General features: G+C 35.1%; 1 protein-coding gene across 7 annotated transcripts in view; it reads left to right on the forward strand.

Moving 5' to 3' along the window:
- The window catches only part of HIPK3 (homeodomain interacting protein kinase 3), a 90,666-nt gene that overhangs the window by 13,262 nt on the left and 50,356 nt on the right, over positions 1–27,048 (forward strand). For 6 of the 7 annotated variants that reach the window (XM_045557756.1, XM_045557758.1, XM_045557759.1 and 3 more), the window contains exon 2: positions 16,139–17,237. In XM_045557756.1, coding sequence (XP_045413712.1) covers positions 16,141–17,237 — 1,097 coding nt within the window. In that variant the 5' untranslated portion in view covers positions 16,139–16,140. Of the gene's footprint in view, positions 1–16,136; positions 17,238–27,048 lie in introns of those variants that run through there. The other variant, XM_045557760.1, reaches the window with a different exon arrangement.

Raw genomic sequence — 27,048 nt, forward strand, 5'->3', positions numbered from 1 at the left:
ATAGTTGATTTTTTAGTCCAGTTAATTTTTCCAAGGTCCAAAATGTCTTTCATAAAGATTTTTCAAAACTGAAAGTACTATAATCAAATTTATGCAGCAGTAAATATTTGTCTTTTCAGCTCTCACAAATGAAAAACTATTGTATTTATGTGTGTGTGTGGGGGGGGGTAGTAGCCACTATTTTCACTTCACTTGTTCTTAGAATTTTAATTCTTGTGATATACATTACTCTAGAGTGATAGTTCTCTTTCAGGTATGAATGTGGAATGTTGTACTGTTGGAAATACAAAATGTGAATCTTAAAACTGTTTAGGGTAGCCTGTACTTTTGAAAAGTTTTGTAGAATTTCGCCTTTGATTCTATAAATGTCCATTTAGAGCTCTGAATCATTATCTCTTACAAAAATCTTACCAGCAGAGTTTTCCTTTGTATTACTGTGTCAGCAGTGGACTTTTGATCAAATTATTAATCTAGGATTTGACTCCATGTGTTGTATCAAAGGTAGATTAGTTCAGGAGGTCTTCTAAATAGGATTATTTGATCTTTGCCTTCTTTATCTTTAATATTTATTTATTTTTGTCTGAAGGTTAGTTACATAGATTTTTATTAGAAATAAAAGTTTCATGATAGTTCTTTTGGGACAAATTTCCCTATGATATAGAAAAATAATGCATTTTGCTTTCTATTAAGGGAGTTGTTTATAACCCAAACTTATGAAATTGTTTACTTTTTGTAACTGTCCATTGGTAGATATTGGTCATTGTATGAAGAATTTAAGTAAAAAATTTTCTTTTGTGCTGAAGTTTCGTAAACTAAATTTGAATTCTTAGTCTTAAATTTACTTAAGGAAGGGAGAGCTTCAGGTAAATTTTTTTTTTTTTTTTTGAGACAGTGTCTCACTCTATCATCCTGGGTAGAGTGCAGTGGCATCATCATAGCTCACTGCAACCTCAAATCCCTGGGACTATAGCCGCACACCACGTGTACCTGGCTAATTTTTCTAAATATTTTTAGTAGAGATGAGGTCTTGCTCTTGTTCAGGCTGGCAAGTAAACTTTTTACCTTTAGTCAACCTGTCAGTATTTCTATTTCTGATTTTTAATTTTATATAGTTTTTAAAAAAAATCTAGAGAATTATCTGCTTTAGTAAGAGTAATCTTTATGTTATTTTTTGAATTAACTCTTTTCTAGCCTTGTTAAAGATTTGTATTGGCAGGGTGATTTCTAGCAGCTTTGAAATGTCCACCAGGTCATTTTCTGTTCCAAAAGTTGGAACGTTTTGCTAAGTCAGATGAAGCTTGTTATTTAACATGCTGATTTGTGTTATAGTCAACACATTCTCTAGATGCTTTGTTCACAATACTGCTGGAAAATACCCAAGACTTTAGTATTTTCAAATAAATGTTTTCTAGGCACCTTAGACAGCAGGTTTAATTTATGAAACTTCCTAATATGTGATCATTAATTTATATGAAAATGTTTTTTTCTTATATTAAGTGGCTTAGTGTAATTTCCTGGACAGAATATACTGGTAAAAGAACCTGTTAATGATAGAGGTATTTATTAATAAAATATTGACAGTTAATCAACCCATGAAGAATTAAGCTCATTTGCTGTTCACATTAACAACTTATTTTCTAATGTATTCTGCCTTTTATTTCTAAGAAGACATTATATCTTTTATAAATTTGTACTGTAAACAAAGTAATTGAGAAATGAAACAAACTGTGACTAGAAACTACTATTTATTGGCTGAATATTGCTGGTTACATAGTTCCATTTTTAGATGTCTATTTGTAGAGCCTTGCATAGATTAGTACTGTTTCTTCTGTCTTTTCATGAATAAAAAGTCCTTTTTGTTGTCAACAAATTTATTGGCTCACATAATGAAATTAAGGCTCTATTAATTGAACAAATTACATAATGACCAAAAGCTCCAAAAATGATTATGAATTAAGTATTAATTTTAAATGAAAAAATTTGCCCTCACTGTTTATGAGTACTTTTTTTTTTTTTTTTGAGACAGGGCTTCACCCTGTTGTCCAGGCTAGAGTGCAGTGGCATCATCATAGCTCACTGCAACCTCAACCTCCTGGGCTCAAGTGATCCTCTTGCCTCAGCCTCCCCTCCCCTAGTAGCTAGGACTACAGGTGTGTGCCTCCAGGCCTGGTTAATATATTACTTTTTTTCTGAAATTTTGAGAGTAAGTTGCAGACATAATGTTCCTTTACCCTTATTAATTCCTAAAAGCAGAGACTTTTCAGTTGTATCTCTTCAGTTTTCTGTAATCTGGAAACTTCCTCACTTGTTTTGACACTGACATTTTGTTTTTTCTTTTTTATTTTTTTTATTTTTTTTGAGACAGAGTCTTGCTTTGTTGCCTAGGCTAGAGTGAGTGCCGTGGCGTCAGCCTAGCTCACAGCAACCTCAAACTCCTGGGCTTAAGCGATCCTACTGCCTCAGCCTCCCGAGTAGCTGGGACTACAGGCATGCACCACCATGCCCGGCTAATTTTTTTTTCTATATATATTTTGGCTGGCCAGATAATTTCTTTCTATTTTTAGTAGAGACCGGGTCTCGATCAGGCTGGTCTCGAACTCCTGACCTTGAGCGATCCACCCGCCTCGGCCTCCCAGAGTGCTAGGATTACAGGCCTGAGCCACCATGCCCGGCCGACACTGACATTTTGAAGAATACTGCCAATTATTTTGTAGAATGTCCCCCAATTTGGATTTGTTTGTGTTCTTGTGCTTAGGAATAGTTTAGAGAAATATGTTTCTATCAGTACATCATATCAGTAGACACATGATGTCAATATATCCCCTTACTAGTGATTTTTAACATTGATTACTTGGTTAGGGAGGTATCTGCCAGTTTCTTGCTTTTAATTGATATGTATCTTGTGGGGATATACTTTGAAACTGTGTAATAGTTAAGAACTACAAAGGGCCTTGCAAGCCAACAATTTAGCGGTGGGTGCTAGCAGAAGATACAAGACTCCTGGGTCAGAGATAAAGGACTTTCTTACTCATCTGCAGTAGTACTAGCCAGTGTGTCAGCATTTGTGCTTGTTTCTGAACTCATTTTCCACAGGGTGATATGAACGGGGCCAGGTGACTCCTGCACAAAAGGAGATGAATTGCAGGAGAGAAACCCCAAGCTTAGGAAACTTGAATCTTTTATAAGGAGCAGTAAGTGTGTCTGACCTTTACCCAAGAGGGAGACATTATCTGTATTATACTGGACATTAAACAACCTGTTCTTTGCCCAGGAGGAAGACTGTATTTCTATCTTCCAAGTGTTCGCTATACAAATATCCTTGAAAAGAGACTCCAGAACAGAGGCAGTCAGTATCCCTGCCGGCAAGACGTGGAGAAACACGACCATGGAAATGGTCACTTAACAGTAATATCCTTTTATACCTCAAACTTTCACCCACTAGTTTTTGCATCCATTGATAATTCTTGTTTGAATCAATTATTAAAGTTATTTGTTGACAAATGGTATATTTTCTCTCTTTCCTGATTTATTCCCCACGTCTCTCTCTCTTGTTCCCAGGATAATTTCCCAAGTAAATTATCTGAATGCAGGCCTTTTTTATAGGTTCTGCATTTATGGGAATCAGTTTGAGTCACAAGGCCCCTCAAACATAGCATATCTAAAATTGAATTTTGTTTTTCCTCTCAATTCTCTTTCTCTTGTTTTGGTATTTCCTATTATTATTTGGCTATCAGTTCTTCAAGCTAGAAACATGTGTCAGTTGCTCCCTTACTTCACACCTCACCTGTTCTGTGGTTCTTTCTCCTAACTACTTGTTGATAGTCAGAACTCTTGACTTCATTCCCTTTGTCCTGCCTTTGGTCAGGCTCTGATCAGCTGTCTAGACTATTAGTCATGCTTCAACTGTTGCCTCCATTTTGTTCCTTTCCAGTTTATCCTTCACAGATTTGCCTGAATAATCTTTCTAAAACACAAATATGATTATATTGATTTTCTTTTTAAAGCCCTCCAGAGATACCACATTACCTATAACTCCTTAAACGGTGTTTTAAAAATGTAAAAACCAGCAGGGTGTGATGCCTTACACCTGTAATCCTAGCACTTTGGGAGGTCAAGACGGGAGGATGGCTTGAGGCCAGGAGTTTGAGACCAGCCTGGAAAAGAGCGAAACCCTGTCTCTACCAAAAGTAGAAAAAATTCAATGTTGTAAATCCATGTCTGTGGCTTATCTTTTTTTCTGGTGTCATTTGATGAATGAAAGTTTTAAATTTTAATAAAGTCAAATTTGTTATTTTTTCCCTGTTATAGTGTATGCTTTTTGTATCTTATTTAAAGAAAATCTTTTCTTTCAGAGATTGATGATTGATTTGTTAAAAATGTAATGTTAACTTTAAACTGAGAGGAATAAAGAATATAAATCTTCTGTGTAGGCTGACTAGGGCATATATTGGTGTTCTGAGACACTTAGATTTTTTTTTTAAGTCTTCTTTGGAATGGAAAGGTGGAAATATCTATAACTAGTGAAGATTTTCCCCCTTCTTTTGTATTTGTCCTCTTGAAGGAAATTCTTGAGCTTCAGTTGGAGAATAATTAGAGCATGTGGGTGTGAAACTGTTTAAATGTAATGAGGGACAAATATAGCATTACAAAGTTCTCATGATAAATTCATAGGTGGTCACTCTATGATTACAATTTGGGGAATCACTAGCTGAAGACAGTTTTTTTTTTTTCCCTTTCCTTTTTCTTTTTAAACAGTGAAATCTCTCTTTTTGGATGGGTAGGATGAGATGCTATACCATACCAAAGTGTAGCAGATAGTAACCTGTTGAATCCATATAAGATATAAAGTTGTTATAACTACTTTAACTTTGTAGTTTGTATTGTTAAAGAAAAAAATGGAGTGATTGAATTTTGGCACAAAATTTTGAATTTACAAATGAAAACAATTTACCAACGAGTTCACTGTTGGATTAAGTTGGCTATTCTTCCATTTCTTCTACAAAATATGACCTGTTTCTTTGACATTGTTATAAAAAACACTGGATAGTTTCATATTTTTTCTTGTCAAAAATTAAAATTCAGTTGCTAATGAACTTAAACTTTTTTTTATCTCTCATATGATTGAGGCTTTTTAAACTTCAAACTTGGCCAGTTATCTGTTGTTAGGGATAAGCATGGTAAAGGCAGAATTAAAATAATATTAAAACATTATTTGGTAATATTCACAGTAGATGTGGATATAAAACATTAAAAAATGAATTTGATATACCTTTCATAGATGATTAAGTCATTATCATTTGAAAATCAAGTTGAGAATTATATCAGTTAGCGGAAATTTAAACTTCAGCCCAAATAACATAGCTTTTGGCTAAAAATGGTTTCAATTTATGGAAGCACCATAATTATATCAGGGGCTTTTATAAGATTTTTGGAAAATGTATACAAAAAATATTATTATAATTTAATTTAACAATAGCATATGAGGTAAACAAAACAGTCTAAGGGCATTACAATATCAAGTAGGTGTGTAATTTATGGCTTTAATCAGTCATTGTGTAATTAAAATAGTGTGGTATTTGTTTCTAGCATTCTTCTCTGTATTTGATGCTTTATCTTTCAGTTTTAAAGGTCTTAAGAAAAATGTTCTTTTATCTCTCTATAAAATGTTGAGAAATTTTCAGTTGAAATAGAAGTGAAGTTCTAATATTGATTGTTAAATGGTATCCAGTTATAATGATTTCTGAATGAAATCTTATGGATATCTTAATATTTGTTTCCACTGATTGATGTGGCTGAATACATTTTAAAAATGGAAAAAGTGAAACCTTTTATTCTAAGTATGTTTATGAAAGCAAAATCTTCAACTCTATGGATAAACCAGCCTGGAGTAATCTGTTATTTTCATGAAACTCGGTTATAGACAATATTGTCACCTTAAAGACTTCACTGTATCTTCATTGCTTTCAAATGAAAGGAGTACTACCTGTCTGACCTTGTGAAATCAAGACATAGCCATTTGTTTAAAAATTAGAGTTGAGATCAAGCTGTTTGCAACATCCTATAAAAGATAAGTTTGAAAAGCTATAGAATAGCTTGAGGCTTTATTCATTTAACTCTCTGCTAGACTTTGTGCGGAATGCAAAACTAGTTTAAGAACAGCCCAGTTTCTCTTTGGCCCACTAGCTAGGTGAAGTAGGTTGACCCTGTTATTTTTAAAAAAGTATTCTGTGCCTAGAGTATGGATTGCCTGTAAAGTGTTCTTATGGGCTGGAGACATTTCTGCAGTGTTATGAAAACCATTATCGTGGCACTCAAAGCTCATTTCTTGGAATGGCTAATTTTGATTACTCATTTTGCCATAAAAATGTTTGGTGAGGGCCACCTTCCCTAAAGTGCTTTTACTTCTTTTTAAATGTTTTTATGAATGATACGTCCCCTAAAGTGGTTCACTTCTTTGAAGTTTATCATACTTGCAATGTGTCAGGATAAAGAGAACCAACCATTGTATTCATATTTAGAATTTTGGATTCTTTTGCTGCCAAGCCTTTTTATAAATGCCTTTTATATTATATAAGGGAAGTGTTAATTTTGAATCTATTATTTTATTAGAAAGAGAGGAACTAGAATCTAGCCAAGAATATTGGGAGTCTGGTGAGAGATAATCGGAAAGAGATGGTTAGGTCAAAGGAAAAGATGGACATTGTGAGGACAGAATGTAAAGAACTGTGGTGCTATGGGCAGGTCAGCTCTTGGGGTTTAATTGAGATGCGGTGGGGAAAGAGAAGACTGTGAGAGATGACTGGATCAGAGTAGAGATCAAAATAGGAACAGGACAGGAACTTGGGAGTAATTCAAAACCTGCTTTTGTGTTTTTTTGGTGTTGCTTGTTTCTTTGCTTTTTAGCATACTCACTGATTTTTACATAGTGCTTTTCAATTTATTTAAAATATTCTAGGCCAGGCGCGGTGGCTCACGCCTGTAATCCTAGCACTCTGGGAGGCCGAGGCGGGTGGATCGCTCAAGGTCAGGAGTTCGAGACCAGCCTGAGCGAGACCCCGTCTCTACTAAAAAATAGAAATAAATTATCTGGCCAACTAAAAATATATATAGCAAAAAATTAGCCGGGCATGGTGGCGCGTGTCTGTAGTCCCAGCTACTCGGGAGGCTGAGGCAGTAGGATCGCTTAAGCCCAGGAGTTTGAGGTTGCTGTGAGCTAGGCTGACGCCACGGCACTCACTCTAGCCTGGGCAACAAAGAGACTCTGTCTCAAAAAAAAAAAAAAAAAAATATTCTAGTGCTGATTACAGCATAGTAAAAGGCAATTATAGTCTATAATGTATATGTGTGTAATTTAACTAAAACCCTATTACACTGTTAGTGAATTTAGGACTACCCTAACTGTGTGTAATATATCATTGAGTTTTCATATAGGAGCATTTTGTGGCTATTAGCTTTGAAGCCATCAGATTAAAGGTACTTTGGTACATTTACTTGATAAGCAACTTTGACAATATTTTTCATTTCCTGTCCCATTCTGTCTCCATTTCAAGAGTGATAAGTTCACTTCTTAAAGTATTATTGCACTTGCATCTACTTATTTTAATATATCCTGGAAACAGAGTTGATAGGTGAGTTTAGAAAAGAAATCTGAATGTAAAAGTTTTATGTTAACAGAATCAAAATCTTACTTTGCTCTGACGTAACTGCTTATTTTCGGTGGAATGAAAATACCCCTAAAGTAACTTTCATTAGGGTCACTTTGTTGTATTGCTATTTTTTTTTTAAATTGTGGAGTTTTGGCTACAAATTTAATTCTTTGGTTTCTTACCCCTTTTTATTATGGGGTAATCTTTTGGTGCCCTGAGTTGTTCTTTAGGTTAAAAATAAGTCTTTTTTCTGTTTTTTAGCAAAGGCTTTTATTTTACTTGTTATTTTCATTTATATCTTCTAATAGATCTTTAGAAATCTTCAGTACTGATCATCACATTTTCACAATTGTATCTTAATTTAAAACAATGTTTTTAATAATTTAATAATCTATACTTTTCAGTGATGGCCTGAAAGAACTGGGGAGAGCTCAGAAATTCTTTGGCAATGCCAAGCTAACACAGTTTTCCATAGAGCTTAGTCTTAGGTGTGTCTGATGTTTAACATTCTTCATCATTAACTCAGATGAAAGGAAAGAAAGTTTACTTGTTAGGCTGACATCAAGTTCTAAGTATTACTATAGTTGGTACAATACTGATGAGGAAAGAATTAGATTTAAAAACAGGTTTGGAAACCACAATGAGATACCACTTCACACCTATTAGGATGGCTATTACGAAAAAGAAAAAAGAAGAAAATAACAAGTGTTAGTGAAAATGTGGAGAAATCAGGACCTTTGTGCACTGCTGGTGGGAATGTAAAGTGGTGTAGCTGCTGTGGAAAACAGTAAGGTGGTTCCTCCAGCAATTGAAAATAGGATTACCATATGATCCAGCAATTCTGCTTCTGGATATATAAACAAAAAAGAATTGAAAGCAGAGTTTCAAAAAGATATTTGTTCACCCATGTTCATAGAAGCATTATTCATAGTAATAAACGTGGAAGTGACTTGTATGTTCATCGATAGATGAATGAATAAACAAAAAGTGGTATAGACGCACAGTGGAATATTGTTCAGTCTTACAGGAAATCCTGTCACATGCTACAGAGTGGATAAACCTTGAAGACATGCAAAATCATCAAAGGACAAATATTTTATGATTCCACTTATGAGCTACCTAGAATAGTTAAATTCATAGAGACAGAATAGTGATTGTAAAAGGTCAGAGGGACAGAGGATAGGGAGTTATTGTTTAATGGGCACAGAATTCCAGTATTGGAAGAGAAAAATGTTCTGGAGATGGATGGTGGTGATGATTCGCACAACAGTATGAATATATTTAATACCACTGAACATTACACTTATAAATGGCTAAAATGGTAAATTTTATGTATATTTTACCACAGGTTTTAAAAAGGAAAAGATTTAAAAAAATAGAGAGTTGAACAAGTAGAAGAAAATTGAATAAGGAGAATGCAACACAAGACATTATTGCATTTTATTAAATCTATTTGGTCCAGGCATGGTGGCTTACTCCTATAATCCTAGCACTTTGGGAGGCTGAGGCAGGAAGATCAGTTGAGACCAGGAGTTTGAGACCAGTATGAGCAACATAGTGAGACCCATCTCTACAAAAAATAGAAAAATTAACTGGGCATGGTGGTACACTCCTGTAGTGTCAGCTACTGGGGAGGCTGAGGCAGGAGAATTGCTTGAGCCCAGGAGTTTGAGGTTGCAGTGAGCTATGATGATGCCACTGCACTCCAGCTAGGGCAACAGAGTGAGACTCTGTCTCAAAAAAAAAAAAAAAAGAATCTATGTGTGATATCACAGTACATTTAAAAGAAGAACGCTATTACATATGGGATGTATATAAGTTTGGCAGAAAATGATTCAGAAGTTTCATATTGACTAATGAATTGAATATAAGTTAGTAAAGTATTTCTATCTCTGTTCCCTCCCTTCCTTTCCAGAAGGCCTGATAGTATGTGTAATAAAAAAAAGACTGAAACATATTTCACTATGGTGAGCAATGATCAGACTCATGACTGTGGGTGTCAATATTGCTTACATTGCTGGCTTGGTAATTGTAAAAGGGTGTGAACAATTTGAATAGAGTTTGGATGGGACTTGAAAATTTATTAGAGGATTGGGAAAATAAGGTCTATATGTTAGTCCATTTTGGCTGCTATAACAAAATACCTTAGACTGGGTAATTTATAAAAAGCATAAGTTTGTTGCTCATAGTCTGGAGTCTGGGAAGTCCATGGTCAAGATGCCAGCAGATTTGGTGTCTGGTGAGCGCTTACTCTCTGCTTCAAAGATGGTGCTTTCTAGCTGTGTTCTCACATGGTGAAAAGGGGTGAACAAGCTGCCTCAGGCCTCTTTTGTAAGGGCACTAATCCCATTCACGAGGACAGAGCACTCATAACCTAATCACCTCCCAAAGGTCCTACCTCTTGTTTTGTTTTGTTTTGTTTTGAGGCAGGGTCTTGCTTTGTCACCCAGACTATAGTGCAGTGGCATGATCCTAGTTCACTGCAACCTCAGACTCTCGGGCTCAAGTGATCTTTCTGCCTTAGCCTCCAGAGTAGCTAGGACTACAGGTGTGTGCCACCACACCCAGCTAATTTTTCATAGAGACGGATCTCACTGTGTTGCCCAGGCTGATCTTGAATTCCTTGTCTCAAGCGATCTTCCTGACTCAGCCTCCCGGAGTGCTGGGATTATAGGCATGAGCTATCATACCTGGCCCTCCCTCTTAATACCATCACCTTGGGGTTAGGTTTCAACACATAAATTTTTTTGGGGGGGGGGTCATAAACATTTGGGCCATAGCTGGTGAAAGTACCTGAGATTGGGTGGGCACGGTTGCTCAAGCCTGTAATCTTAGCACTCAGGGAGGCTGAGGCGGGAGGATTGCTTGAGCTCAGGAGTTCCAGACCAGCCTGAGCAAGAGCGAGACCCCATCTGTAGTTAAAATAGAAAAATTAGGTGGACGTTGTGGTGCTCACTTGTAGCCCCAGCTACTCGGGAGGCTGAGGTAAGAGGATTCCTTGAGCCCGGGAGTTTGAGATTGCAGTGAGCTACGATGATGGCACTGCACTCTACCAGGGTGACAGAGTAAGACTGTTTCTCTCTTTTTTTTTTTAAAAGGCTGGTCAAATGAAGCAGTGGGAGTGGAGAAGGAACAAAAGAATCTGTAACTGGTTGTGATCAATTAGTTGTAAATACCACCACTCTGAGACCAACTAAGGACTCTGTCTCAATACACACACACACACACACACACACACACACACACACACACTCTCTCACACACACACACACACACAGTACCTGAGATTATTAGGAATGGAAGCTCAATGGTTGCTCTAATAGGAGTCTTCACTATTCTCTGAGTAATATTTTATAGGCAGCTCCAGCTGACAAAGGGGTAGTATTTCAAAACTTTATTCCTTAGTTGATAAGAACATATGGCAAAGTTATGAATAATATAGCTGATAACATAGTATATATTGTAGTGAAAAAGAGTAGGAAATAGTATTTTACTGAAACAATGTTTTGGACTCAGTGGGTATCAGCAGTTCCTGGGAATACAGTACTCTGTAAAATTCATAAGCACCAGGGATAAGATACTCTTCTCAGGCCAGGAGTTTATCTGATGGAGGGTAGGAGAAGGGAAAGACTTCTCTCTGGAGATGTTTAATACCTGGAGATGGCAGGGAGTCACAGTGGTCAAATAATTAGTAATTTATATCCCCTTTATTGTGGTCTTGTATTACTGTCTCCACGACCACCACCTCCACCTTCTGATGTGCTGTATATATTATTTGATGTTCCTATCTGTGTTTATTTTCTAAAAAAGTCCCCTTTGAGGTTGATTCCATAGAGCATAGTAGTTGAGAATTGGTTGGTGAGGGATAATTTTTTCTAAACTTCCTTTAGTTGTCCCTGGTTGGGGCTTTTGCCTTTTTGGGTTGTTTGCCCTCTAGTTTGGCATATTGGGAAAGAAAAGGTAGGAACTGCATGATTCAGAAATTGCAGCAGTTTCTTTAATTTCTCTAGGTCAGTTTTTCTGGATCTCAGCTGTTGTTCAGATAGCACCTTGATTTAACATGGCATGTGTTGGCCTAGGGTAGTATGCATTGATCCTGTTCCCTGGCACTTCATCCTGTTATTTCAGACTTGAGGGCTCTGAATTGGTAGGACTTGAATTGGCCTATGGTTTTTGTACAGACTAGGTCATTGGTTCTCAGATTTTAGTGTGACTCTTAATGGCCCTGAGAGCTTGTACATTTACAAAAACATGCCTGGACCTCACCACAGACCTACTGAATCAGAGTCTTTCTGGGTGAAGTTTAAAAAGTATGTTTATTTACCTTTTTTTTTTTTTTTTTTTGAGACATGGTCTTACTCTGTTGCCTGGGATAGAGTGCGGTGGTGTCCTCATAGCTCACTGTAACCTTGAGCTCCTGGGCTCAAGCGATCCTCCTGCGTTGGCCTCCTAAAGTGCTGGGATTATAGGCATGAGCCACTATGCCTAACCTAACTTTTTATTAAGGCAAAATGTAAACATATTAAAAAAGTAGGATAGTATAATAAACTCCAATGCACCTATCATCAACCTTCCTTAATTAACAATTTATGACTAATCTTATTTTATCCATATGCCCATCCAGTTTTTCCTCTTCTGTATTACTTCAAAGAAAATCCCAGATTATTATTTCATTTCTAAATATGAAATGTATATATTTTAATAGGTTCCCCTGTTGATTCAAAAGCTCTTTTTGAACAGGTAATGCATGTAGTAAAAAAGGATGTACAGTGAAAAGTACATTTTTTCATTACTCTCTATTAAGGCAAAGAAACCCACAATTTCTTTATGTATCTACAGATAATCGATGTGTATGAGGGCTGTTGGGAAAGTTTCCAGCCATTGTTTTTTTTTTTTTTTTTTTTTGAGACAGAGTCTCACTCTGTTGCCCAGGCTAGAGTGCAGTGGCATCAGCCTAGCTCACAGCAACCTCAAACTCCTGGGCTCAAGCAATCCTTCTGCCTCAGCCTCCCGAGTAGCTGGGACTACAGGCATGCGCCACCATGCCTGGCTAATTTTTTCAATGTATTTTTAGTTGTCCAGCTAATTTCTTTCTATTTTTAGTAGAGACAGGCTCTTGCTCTTGGTCAGGCTGGTCTCGAACTCCTGAGCTCAAATGATCCTCCCACCTTGGCCTCCTAGAGTGCTAGGATTACAGGCTCGTGAGCCATCGCGCCCGGCCCCAGCCATTGTTAATATAATGAGAATGATTTTCATGGCTGGATACTTTCTGGATAGCCCTTATATACATATACAGTTCCCTCTAAATTAAACAGATGGTACTATCTGTTGTAAAGTATATATTTTTCTGAATCTTGCTTTTTTCATATAATGATACTATCTTGGGAGTCAGGCCATAACAAGGCAAATAGATTGTCTTCATTCTTTTTAAAGATTATAGTTGGTTCACGTATCAAGGTGTATTTAATCAGTGCCTTTTTGATGGATTTTAGGTTATTTATAATACTATGTATCTTTACATAGTGCTGCAATGAATATTCTTGTACTGTATCTGAGTTGCCTGAATTTCTAGGTCAGAGGATATGTCCATTTGCAATTTTGTTAAATATTGCCAAATTGCTTTCCCACCATCTGTGTATGTGTGGTATGCAGGGTTCCTTCAGACTTTTCATGTCTTTCCTATTAATGTGTATGCTTTCTTTTAAATATATATATATATTTACCATTTTAAAATTTCTTACCTGAGAGTTTTATCATCCGTCTCTCTGAGTCTGGGTATGTGTTACAGAAATAGGTTAAAAATTAGGAGAATCGTGGCAATGTTAAATTGTTAAGGATAAGGTTGGGGAATATCACAAAAGTGCATTAAATGGATGAGTTGATATGGTTAGGAGTTTTTAATGTAGTTTTGCTTCATTAAAAGATTGATAAATTGGTAGAGTTTTGAAATCTCTTCTGAGTAAAGGTATAGAATAGATGCTAATGACATTTTAAGAAAATAGATGAAATGGGTTTGAACTGCAGAATTTCAATTTGAGATTTCTCTTACACAGTGAACATCAAGTCTTAATTTATCAAATAAGATTTTGTAGCTGATTTCTTATCAAGGCCAGGTTGAATTAGGAATATGATGGGTAGTGTACAAGAAAACTTTTAGGAAGTTAAAAGAGGTATAAATCATGCTTTTTATCTGAAGGGTGGTGTATTTACTTATTCCTTTTACCACACCTTAGCTATGTGACCTTGGGCCGGTTACCTAGTCTCTCTAAGCTTCAGATTTCTTAACAGCAAATTGGGAAAATATTGCTATGATTAAATAAAATATTGAAAATAAAGCATTAATTAAACTGTAGCATAGTAAGTACTCAGTATGTGGTAGCTTTTATTATTTTTTATATTATGGATGTTTCATATAGTGATGATAATCTGTTGTTTCTGACTTAAAGAATGTGTGTTTGTGATTTATTAAACTAGAAGGAAACTGTACAGTTTTAATATAATATAGATTTTTAAGTTATGGAGTATGAAGGTATTTTGAATTAATCAACCAACATATATTAAACACCAACTCTATATCTTGGGCACTTTGTTTTAGATCTAGTGTGAAAGGCAGATGTAGACACTGACAATTACAATGTAATGTAATGTCCTGAGGGCAAATGAGAAGAATTTAGGAACTGCTATGAGAGCACCTAATGCCCAGCTCTGCCTGGAGGGTGATTGGTGAGTATGTATATTTCAGGAAAGGCTTTAGCCAAAGTAATACCAAAGAAGGTATTACTTTGATCCGAATCTAAAGGAGTTTGCTAAATGTTCAAGGGTAGATGTGCAGAAGGACATTTAAATAAACAGAACATCAGGTAATGTTCTTATATCTGGCTTATCTGTTTATTTTTATACTTGATCATTTGTATTAGGATTTTACCATTAGGGAAGGTGCAAGGTAATTTTGTTCAAGTAGAAAAAATGAGTCAGGCATGGTGGCTCGATCCTGTAATCCCAGCACTTTGGGAGGCCAGTGCAGGAGGCTTGTTTGAGACTAGCCTGGCAACATCGTGAGACCCCATCTCTACAAAAAATCAAAAAATTAGCCAGGTGTTATGGCCCAGGTCGGTAGTCCTAGTTATTAGAGAAACTGAGGCAGGAGGATTGCTTGAGCCCGGGAGTTCGAGGTCACAGTGAGCTATGATTGAGCCAGTGTACCCCAGCCTGGAGGGCAGACCAAGACCCTGTCTCTTAAAAAGAAAAAAAAAAGGAATATTACTTAAAGTGACAATTCTATCAAATGGTTGTTTTGCCTTAAATTTACATAGTGTTGCAGACCAGGTAGATAGAACACCTGTGTCATTAACAGTTTTTTCTAGCAGTGGTACTGAGGAGTTGTTCTTGTTTGTGTATTTGTATATGTGTGTGTATGTATATGTATGTTTTGAGTTCCTGTACTCAGGTCAGCAGCTGCTGGATGGATTTCATATTATATAAATTCTAAGTTGATAAAATATGGTCATAGAGAAGAAAACTAAGTATGCCGGTATAAAATGTTAGATTCTTTTTCATATCTATGTTAAATCAGAATCAAATATTATTTATAAAACCATGATGCACTTAATGGTGTTGTGGTAAGAATGTTTGTTATTTTACCCCCAATAACCTCAAATCAGTTTTGAATGCAGGGATAAAATAAATGGAATGTCAGTCTTTGGGAACTTTAGAATAATTTAAAATAATTTATTTTTCAAATATAAGTGAACTAAGGACTATTACTTAGAGGAATTTTGAAGGACTATCCATATAATAAAATGCAAATTGAGAAGAGAGGCAACATGAATGTAACCAAGTAGAAAGTCATTAACTTCTCTTTGTAGTATAATACCTTTTAAGATCAAAAGGTAATATATTTAGTAAGTAGAATACAGGATTAGCTGTTCATGAAATAGGCACCCTCATTTTATTTAAAATCCCTGCCAATATATATTTTTAAATCTGGCATAGATTTTTTTTTTCTTCTTCCTGAGGCAGTTCTTGAGCTTTGGGTTTAAGGGATATGACTATAAACTATGTTTATGTAATGTATTTTTTTTCTTGTCATTGGTTCATAAATTTTAATTTGGTGATAAAATGCTTTACTTTTGCAAAATGTGTACAGTTGAAGGATTTGTAATTTTCCTTTTGGAGGAAAATGGTTGACACAGTTTCTGGGGCATATCTTAACCATTGTAGCTGTTCTGTATCTATTGAGTAAATGAATGCATTTGACTCTTTATTCCCAGCCTTCTATACAATACTCCAAGTAGCTGAAGCACTAATTAACTAAAATGGAAATATTAAAGATACTTATCTTCTCCAAGGGAAAAAAAAACTTAATGGAATTTAATTATTTTTATTTTTTACAAATTATGGTTTTGATCCTTAAAAGTTTTCTTCCTGAGATTTAAAATTAAAAAAGATTATTTTTTTTGGTAACATTTTCGTTTTTTCTTTTTCTTTTGCAGGTATGGCCTCACAAGTCTTGGTCTACCCACCATATGTTTATCAAACTCAGTCAAGTGCCTTTTGTAGTGTGAAGAAACTCAAAGTAGAGCCAAGCAGTTGTGTGTTCCAGGAAAGAAACGATCCATGGACCCATGTGAATGGTAGATACTTTGGAAATTCTCATCCTCCCACAAAGGGTAGTGCTTTTCAGACAAAGATACAATTTAATAGACCTCGAGGACACAACTTTTCTTTGCAGACTAGTGCTGTTGTTTTGAAAAACACTGCAGGTGCTACAAAGGTCATAGCAGCTCAGGAGCAGCAAGCTCAAGTGGAGGCACCTCAGATTGGGGTGTGGCGAAACAGGTTTAACTTCCTAGGAGGCCCTCAGCGATGTGGATTGAAGCGCAAGAGTGAGGAGTTGGATAATTATAGCAGCGCAATGCAGATTGTCGATGAATTGTCCATACTTCCTGCAATGTTGCAAACCAACATGGGCAATCCAGTGACAGTTGTGACAACTACCACAGGATCAAAACAGAATTGTACCACTGGAGAAGGTGACTATCAGTTAGTACAGCATGAAGTCTTATGCTCCATGAAAAATACTTATGAAGTCCTTGATTTTCTTGGTCGAGGCACTTTTGGCCAGGTAGTTAAATGCTGGAAAAGAGGGACAAATGAAATTGTAGCAATCAAAATTTTGAAGAATCACCCTTCTTATGCACGTCAAGGTCAAATAGAAGTGAGCATATTAGCAAGGCTCAGTACGGAAAATGCTGATGAATATAACTTTGTACGAGCTTATGAATGTTTTCAGCACCGTAACCATACTTGTTTAGTCTTTGAGATGCTGGAACAAAACTTGTATGACTTTCTGAAACAAAATAAATTCAGTCCCCTGCCACTAAAAGTGATTCGGCCCATTCTTCAACAAGTGGCCACTGCACTGAAAAAATTGAAAAGTCTTGGTTTAATTCATGCTGACCTCAAACCAGAGAATATTATGTTGGTGGATCCTGTTCGGCAGCCGTACAGGGTTAAAGTAATAGACTTTGGGTCGGCCAGTCATGTATCAAAGACTGTTTGTTCAACATATCTACAATCTCGGTACTACAGGTAAGTACAACTACTTACTTTTTGGTTATTTAATAAATGTTGAATTTCTGCTAAATGAAATAATTTTGTAAGTGTACGTGGTGAAAGAGAATGCTCCAGTTAAATAAGGAAATAAAGATAAGATCAGTTTAGGTTTGAGGTTTTAAAAAGATTTTTAAAATCTATCCATAAAATCTGCCCAAGTATATAAGTTCCATGCTAAAGACATCTGGTTATTTTTATTGTCAATAGAAGACATGAAGGAATGATAACTGATTAATGATGATCAAAGAGAAGTCTTTAAATGTTGGAAAAGTGTTTTTGTTTTACAGTATTTTTTAAATATATCTTGGGACAATTCAGCACTTGAGAAATAGTTTATCAAAGGCATAATCATATGTAATTGAATATTTTGAAAAACTATATACAGGTTGAGTATCCCTTATCTGAAATGCTTGGGACCAGAAGTACTTTGGAATTTGGATTTTTTCAGATTTTGGAATATTTGCATTACCAGTTGAGCCTCCCAAATCCGAAAATCTGAATGTCATTCAATACTCAAAAAGTTTCAGGCTTTCGGATTTGGGATGGTCAACCTGTATGAGAATTCAAGCAGTTATTCTGATCAATGATTTTAAGATTTAGATATGGCTCCCATGAATGTTTAGGCCACCTTTTCATAACCAGTTTTATATGCTATGGGTAATACTATATTGGTGTTTGTCCTGTGGGTAGAATGTAAAGAATTAAATACTTTCCATGTAAATATTGATAAAGTGCTACAATGTCATGATTAATAATAGCCTAAAATACAGTAGTCTGGGGGACTAGCTAATAATTACCAAGACTCAAAATACGAAAAATTCATTCTTGAGTGCGAAAATGTTTTTGAATTCATAGCATAGTTTCATAATTTTGAGAATTATTTTCATTTCAGCCTAAACAAATTTATAGTCTTTGTGTACTCTAGAGCCCCGCAAGGCCCAACATAATGGGCAAATACAGGATCTGCCAATATTGGTCATTCATAAGTTACTAAATAGACAAAAACATGCAGTTTTTGTTAGGAGTTGTTAGAACATGAGGGTTATAAATTTAGATCCACTAAGGGATAGTTATTTTCTTTTTTTTTTTTTTTTTATATAACATTTTTTTTTTTTATTTCAGCTCATCATGGGGGTACATAAGTTTAGGTTATATACATTTTCCATGTCCCACCCATCCCCCCGAGTCAGAGTCCCAAGCGCGTCCGTTCAGGGATAGTTATTTTCCAATATTGCATCTGCCTTTGCGCTGTACCTGATTACTCTTCTTGCAAGTGTATGCTGTAGTGTGCAGTACAAAATAAAGGAGAAATTAATTAGCTACTCCAAAAATCAACTCTAAATATATGCCTTACCATCAGTAGGTCATCAGAAGGATGATGTATGCCACTCAGGGTAATAAAGTTTATTCAAATATGTGTTAGGAATATAGCTTGATTTATTCTTAGTATATTCCTGATTGTATGGTTTTTAGTAGTAGAGTGCTAGATACCATTCTTAAAACTTTTTAGATCATTTAAAAGGTAATTGGCTGTTGTTGCAGAGTAGCAGCTCTTATTAATATCACATAATTCAATTTACTTGATCCACTGTGTTCCTGACATATTTTTTTTTAATTTAATGAAATGCAAGATTAGCTTTTAGTTAATTTTTTTCTGGAAAAATTATTTTAAAATCTTATTTAACAGCACAAGAAGAATAGTGGTTTTTTACCCCTTTCCCTTTGTACTCTATGGATTCTGTCTTAAGAGCTTTATTGTCAGCTAGCATATTATATAAACTCCCAGGTTCCAGCCTCTTGGGCCCTATATTTAGTTCACTTGTTAGTAAATGACTTCACTTTATTTGGGTCTTGCATTATTCTGCATATCAGATTTAGCTTCATGTGATACTTAGCCTCCCTTCATGTGAAATAGTTAAATGAAAGTAAAAAAAAAGCCTCATTTATTTTTTATACTTGAGAGTGTCTGTTGGTTTACTAAATGTTTCAAGAAGGTGAGGGAAATCCTTCAAAAAGCAATCTAAAATGGTAAATATTTTATGATACTGGTTTCTAGCTTTAGTCCTCTGTACAAATATCAGTCTCTGTGTTGGGAATGAAAAAAAGCTATGAATAATTACTAAGTACCATTAGTAGTTTCTAATTTGTATTTATATAAATTTCAGGTAAATAATTTACCTTTCAGAAGCTATATAATTGCCATGCTAAATTACAGGATCTGTGTTTAGGGTAAAAAAAAAATGAGGCTCTTATTTATAAACAGAAACTAGTGTAAGCATTTTGGTTGATATTGCCTGGATAAAAAATTAAATGGACTTTGTGAGTCAATTAGATCCAAGAGTTAGAAGAGTTAGTGAATATTAAGGTAGATTGGTGAAAATGTAGTATAGTCCTTAATCAGGTGCAGTTTAAATGTCTAGTGTAATTTTGTATGAAAATGACAAATAACCATTACTCTTTCAATATTTGTACTTTATGTTTGGAACCCTGCCAATTCTGGCTTGGTTTATGACTAGGTTACTTATAATTCTGATTAGGCAATAAGCAAAAGTGTCTTATACTTGATTTTTCAATCTTTGTCAAAAATACACTGCATTTAAAAAATGAAAGCAGGAAGTGGAAACTTACCAAATTAAATATTTTTGAGCAAAGCACAGTGAAAGCACACATACCCTGATTTCCAAGGTAAACATAGGCTTAAACCTGTGTTTAGACACAGGTAAACACAAGTTCGTGGGTTATTCTATTTCTTTAAACTGTGTAACACAGAAATGTAGTAGGGGTATCTTAAAATAGACAGGGGACAGTGGCCAGAAATTGTTGACTACTATAGATGGTGAGGCTGTCTAGCTCTTGCAGTGATCGAAGCCAGAAGTACATGCTAAGGGCATTGATTTGCTCAAGGTCAGCATGTTCTAAATTCAGCTGCTTGAATATGGTTTCTGTCAAGAACACATAGGGCTCTTGAATGCATAAAAGGTTTTAGCAGCAGAAGGTGCTGTATTTATGAGGTGTGGTGGCAACATGCAGGTCATGAATTTCTTTTTCCTTTTCTTTTTAAATATAGAATTTTAGCCTATGGTTCTGAGTCATTTGAGGGCACAGACAGGAAGGTAGATTGTAAAGTAACTGTATAGCAATTATATTCTTTGGTACTTTACTGGGTAATTTAGCATTATTTGCTACTGAATTAAAAAAGTGACTTCTATTTTGCATATAATAGTTGACAAAAAAAGTATATAATGGTAAATAATTTAGACATACCAGTTCTTGTTAAGTCATTCTCACCTCTCATGCCTTCTTAGATCCTGAAGTATCAAAGATAAAATTCTTATAACAAAATTAAATTACATAGAAAGACCCATAAAATAATAACTAATATTTTATATAGGGTAGTTTTTAATAGATCAGTATATATTTATACCACATCATTTTTTTAAAGTACATTTCCTTATATTTCCTAGTTGTTTTTCACTTCTCATCTCTTGAGTTAGGTAGCTCAATTGGTGTCATTCTTATTTGATAAGTAGAAAACTGAGACTTATACAAGTCAGACAGGTTCAAATTTACACTGTAGGTAAAACTCCACAAATTTTTTTTACATGTTTTTTTAAAAAAAAATTTTATTGGGGTAAAATATACATATATAATTTACCATCTTTACCATTTATAAGTGTATAGATCCATGGTAGTAAATTTATGTTCTCTTTTTCCCTTCCTCCTTTCCCCCTCCCCTTTTCTGTCTTTGATAACCACCAGTCTACTCTCTATTTTCATGAGATCCACTTTTTAAAGCTCCTGCATATGGCTGGGCACAGTGGCTCACACCTGTAATGCTATCATTTTGGGAGGCTGAGGTAGGAGGATCACTTGAGGCCAGGAGTTCGAGACCAGCCTGAGCAACATAGAGAGACCCCATCTCTACAAAAGATAGAAAAAGTAGCAGGATGTGGTGGCCTGTGCCTGTAGTCTCAGCTACTTAAGAGGCTGAGGCAGGAGGATCCCTTGAGCCCAGGAGTTTGAGGCTGCAGTAAGTGATGCCATTGTAATCCACCCTGGGCAATACAGTGAGGCTCTCAAAAAAAATAAGATAAAAAATTAAAGCTTCAGCAAATGAGTGAGAACATGCAATGTTTGTCTTTCTGTGCTTGGCTTATTTCACTTAACTTAATGGCCTCCAGTTCCATCCGTGTTGCTGCAGATGACAGGAATTCCTTTTTTTAATGGCTGAATAGTATTCCATGGTATATATATATACACCGCATTTTCTTTGTTCATTCATCTCTTAATGAGCACTTAGATTGATTCCATATTTTTGTGAATAGTACTGCAATAAACATGACAGTGCAGATAGATCTTTGATATATTATATTGGTTTCCTTTTTTTTGGATATACATAGGCTGTCCTGAAAATATCCAGCCATTATTAATATAATGAGAGCGGTTTACATGGCTGGATACTTTCTGGAACACCCTGGTATGCTTAATAGTAGAATTGCTGGATCATATGTAAGTTCTATTCTTAGTTTTTTAAGGAATCTCCATAGTGTCCCCGTACTGGCCATACTAATTTACATTCCCACCAACAGTGTGTGAGGGTTCTCCTTTCTCCACATCCTTACCAGCATCTGTTATTGTCTTTTTTTTTTTTTCCCCAGTGTTGCCTGTCTTTTTGATACAAGCCATTTTAACTGGGATGAGATGATACTGCATTGTGGTTTCGATTTGCTTTTCTCTGATGGTTAGTGATGTTGAACATTTTTTCATATTCCTGTTGGCCATTTGTATGTCGTCTTTTGAGAAATGTCTGTTCAAATCTTTTGCCCATTTTTTAATTAATTTTTTTTTTTGCTATGGTAATGCTATAATTTTTTATTGAGCCTTTTTTGGATGCTGTTACTGTGCTAGGTGCTAGGGATGCAGAGGTGATTATACATGTTCATTAATTTATATGATCTTTATCATCTAATGGAAGAGAAAAATAGTTTATTTCAAGAAATGCTAGGGTATCCTAGCACTCTGGGAGGCCGAGGAGGGTGAATTGTTTGAGCCCAGGAGTTCGAGACCAGCCTGAGCAAGAGCAAGACCCCGTCTCTACTAAACATAGAAAGAAATTATATGGACAACTAAAAATATGTATAGAAAAATTAGCCAGGCATGGTGGCGCATGCCTGTAGTCCCAGCTACTCGGGAGGCTGAGGCAGGAGGATTGCTTGAGCCTAGGAATCTGAGGTTGCTGTGAGCTAGGCTGACCCCACAGCACTCTAGCCTGGGCAACAGAGTAAGACTCTGTCTCAAAAAAAAAAAAAAAAAAAATAAGAAATGCTAGGGTAGAAGTATGTGCAGGGTACAGCGGGAACCCAGAGGAGAGCACTTTAACCTGATCTGAGGAGCAGAGAAGGCTTCTGGGAAGAGATGATACTAGAATAACCCTGGAGAGCAGAGAAGGAGCCAGGATTGACTAGTCTTGAGAGCATTTTCTCTCACTAACCCACCCTTGACCTATAAAGGTTAGATATTGGGCTGAAATTGTTGGTAATTTCTTTTCTATATCATAAAATAGTTATTTTTTGTTTGGGAATTTTTATTAGAGAAATATAAGATTGTCTGCTGAGTTTAGTTTTAATAAAAGTTTTTTTTTTTCTCACCAAGTTGTGATTTGATAGAAGTTTTAATAGAAAGTTAGGAAATTCTATAATGAACTGGTTTTCAATGGTATACATTATGGCTGCAGACATAGCACTTTACTACATAAAGTACTTTTACATAGACATAGATTACTACATATATCAGACCTTCTATTAACAATTCTGGCAGAGCTCTTAAAGTTTTCTTTTTTTAAGTTTTATTGAGAATAATTCACATACCTTGAACTTTACTCATTTAAAGTGTATAATTCAATAGCTTTTAATATAGTCACTGTTGTGCATCCATCAACACAATCAATTTTAGAACATTTACATTACCCCAAAAGAAACCCCCACACCCCTTAGCCATTGTTCCCTAATTTTTCCGCCACCCTCAGTCCTAGGCAACCACTAATTTACTTTCTGTTTGTGTAGATTTGCCTATTCTGGACCTGTCATATAAGTATAATCATATAATACGTGGTCCTTTTTTGACTGGCTTTTTTTCACTCAGTATAATGTTTTCAAGATTTATCCATGTTGTAGGATGTATCAGTACTTAATTTCTTCTTATTGCTAAATAATATTTCATTGTATAGATATGCCATATCTTATGTATCCATTCATCAGTTAATTGGCAATCTCTTAAAATTATATCAGTGGAAGGATATTTGAATAGAAACTGTAATTATGGTCTATGATTAAGTCTTTTATTCAAAATATTTAGTGCCTCTAAGTGTAAGGTATTGTGCTGAGTGCCGTTTATTCATTGAGAACAAATATACTCTTTGTCTTTCTGGTGCTTACAATCTGATGCACAAACAACAAAAAAGTAAAGTACTCTGAGCAAGGAGAGAGAATAACAGAAGGGACTTAAACCTTTTTTTTTTTGTTCCTTGTTTTTTTTTTAACTTTGAAATAATTTTTGATCTAAATAAATTTAGACATACAAAAAAGTTGTAAAAATAGTGCAAGGAATTTGTATATATCCTTCACCCAGATGCCACAAATGTTTCAGATGTTAGCATTTGATCACTCAAGTTTTATCACTCATTCTTTCTATTTCTCAACACACAAACACACACATTTTTCCTACAGTGTTTGATATGAAGCCTCTTTACCTCTAAAACTTCAGTGTACATTTCCTAAACATAAGGACATTCTCTTGCATTACTGCAGTACAGTTACCAAAACCATCATCAATTAGCATCAATATTATTGATTTGATAAACTATTTAAACTATTGAAAATACTATTTGAGGAAACTAAAATCAATTTATTACTGTTAACTAATTTACAAGCTTTATTCAGATTTTGCCACTTGTCCTACTGATGACCTTTTTTCTGGCCCAGAATTTAATCCTTGGTCACACATTACATTATTTGACATGTATCTTTAATGTCCTCTAATCCTGAACGGTTCCTTAGTCTTTCTTTGCCTTCATGACCCTGACACTTTTTGAGTTGTACCGGCCAGTTATTTTGTTTCTCATTTGGGGTTTGCCTTCTATTTTCTCATGTTTATATTCAGGTTATGCATTTTTGACAAGAACTTCAGAAGTGATGTTGTAGCCTCGCACATTGAAAGGCACATGATGTAAATTTGTCCCATTATGGGTATTGTTAACTTTGATCACTTGATTGAGTTGGTCTGACTGCCAGGTTTTTCCACTATAAAGTTATTATTTTTTGTTTGTAATTAATAAGTACAATATCTTGTGGAAAGATATTTGAGACTATTTATGTATACTGTTTTTCATCTTATTTTCACTAACCAATTAATTTGGCTTTAAGCAACTGTGACTGAGGGTTGCCAAATGATGATGATTTTCTAATTCCATCATTTTTCTATTAGGAATTCTTCTACAAGGCAGAGCTTTTTCTTCCCTCCCTCTCTCCTCCTCTCTCTCTCTTTCTTTTTTTCTGTATGGACTCATGGATTTACATTTAATTCAATGGGTTATAACCTATCACTCGTCATTATAGGTTTTGTTGCACAGATTATCCCAGATTGTCCAGCAAGAGCCTCTTTAAGCTTACTCCAGTGTCCCTGTGATATGGCCCCATCCTTCCTTCAGGGCTTAATTTCTGGCACCACAAAGTGTTCTGATTTACCTTGTACTTTTCTTGCCCCAGCCTTGGGATTGGACATTTCTCTAAAGAGCTCCTGTTCCTTTTATTGGAGAATGGTGTTTAGAAAACAAGATGTGGACACTATTGCTGGGTATTTGAAAATCCATGAAATATGTTTGTAGTTTCTTAGAGTATGCTTTAAACCAGGGCTTTTGTTTTTTTTTTTTTGAGGGAAGTGTGTGGGGAGTATAAACTTCAAAGTGTAAAATTCAGAATGTTTGTTTAAATATAATTGGAATTCAGTTTTTTATATCTTTAGTGTTCTAAGCTTCATGAAGGTTTTTGATAGTAGTATTAAAGGACTGACTTCCTTAAGTTTCATGATTGATTTAAGTCACTCAAATACTTTTAAGAGCAAGGTGACTAGTTAAAATGCTTTCCATATTTTAATTAAGTCCTCTCTTGTTCTTTACTTTTTAAGTAGTCTTAGACAATCTTTTATTTCCAATAGGTGGAAAAAAATTTTTTTTGACATGGGGGCCTCACTGTGTTGCCCAGGCTGGAGTGCAGTGGCTATTCATAGATGCAGTCATCACACATTCTAGCCTCGAACTACTGGCAAGCAATCTTCTACCTTAGCCTCGTGAGAAGCTGGGTCTACAGACACCACCTCTCTTCTGGCTAGAAAAATGAAAATCTTGATTATTGATGGTAGATGTATTGATGGAAATTAAAAAAAAAAAAGGAAAACCTACATTTTGTTTTAAAATTATTTTATTATATTATAATTTTAGAAATTCTAATGTTTTGTTAGTGATTAGAAAGGAATATTAAACATAATTATTTTCTAAAAACTGCAACATAATATTATGTTTTACCTTTAGGTAACCTCTTTATATATTCCACTCTGAAAACATTTTGTCAGCACTGCCTGCTATGTATTAGGAAAAGCAAGTTGGACTACATTTATAAACTGTACCATTATCTTGAGCTAACAATTTGGTGGCCAAAATTATTTTTAGTATGACAAATATTTTTTATTTTTACAACTATGATGAAAAACACATCAGATTTATCATCTGAACCATTTTTAAGTATGCATTTCAGTAGTATTAAGTATATTCATATTGTTGTGAAATAAGTCTCCAGAACTTTGTTGTCTTGCAAATCAGAAACTCTGTACCCATTAAACAGGAACATTCCTTTTCTCCCTTTCTTCAGCCCCTTGTAACCACCATTGTATTTTCTCTTCCCGTGGACTACTTTAAATACCCTCATATAAGTGGAATCATAAAGTATTTGTCTTTTTGTAACTGTCACATTTCACTTAGCATAATATCCTCAGGGTTCATCTGTGTTTTGGCATGTCACAGGATTTATTTCTTTTTAAAGGCTGGATAATATTCCCTTGTATGTATATACCACATTTTGTTTACCCATTTGTCCGCTGATGGACATTTGGGTTGCTTCCACCTCTTGGCTAGTACAAATAGTGTTTCTATGAATACCACTGTGCAAATATCTCTTCAAGAACCTGCTTTCAATTCTTTTGCATATATACCCAGAAGTGTTAGATCATATGGTAGTTCTATTTTTAACTTTTTGAGGAACTTCCATACTATTTTATATATTAATAATAATCACACTATTTTACAGTCTCACCAGTAGTATACCAGAGTTCCAGTTTCTCCATATCTTCATCAGCACTTGTTATTACCTGGGTTTTTTTTTTTGATAGTAGCTATCCTAATGGATGTGAGGGTATATCTCATTGTGGTTTTGATGCATTTCTCTGATGATAGTGATGTGTTGAGCATCTTTTCATAAGCTTGTTGACCATTTGCATGTCATCTTTGGAGAAATGTCTGCTCACGTCCTTTGTGCATTTTAAAATCAGGTTGATTTGTTATTGAGTTGTAGGAGTTATTTATATTCTAGTTATTAACCCCTTATCAGATACATGATTTGCAAATATTTTCTGTTGATACTATTTTTTTTTGGTTGCACAAAAGTTTTTAAGTTTGCTGTAGTCTCATTTGTCTTTTTTTGTTTTTGTTGCTTATATTTTTTGGTGGCATAGACAAGAA

Source organism: Lemur catta, chromosome 7 (genome assembly GCF_020740605.2).
Source record: "Lemur catta isolate mLemCat1 chromosome 7, mLemCat1.pri, whole genome shotgun sequence".
Lineage (NCBI taxonomy): Eukaryota > Metazoa > Chordata > Mammalia > Primates > Lemuridae > Lemur > Lemur catta.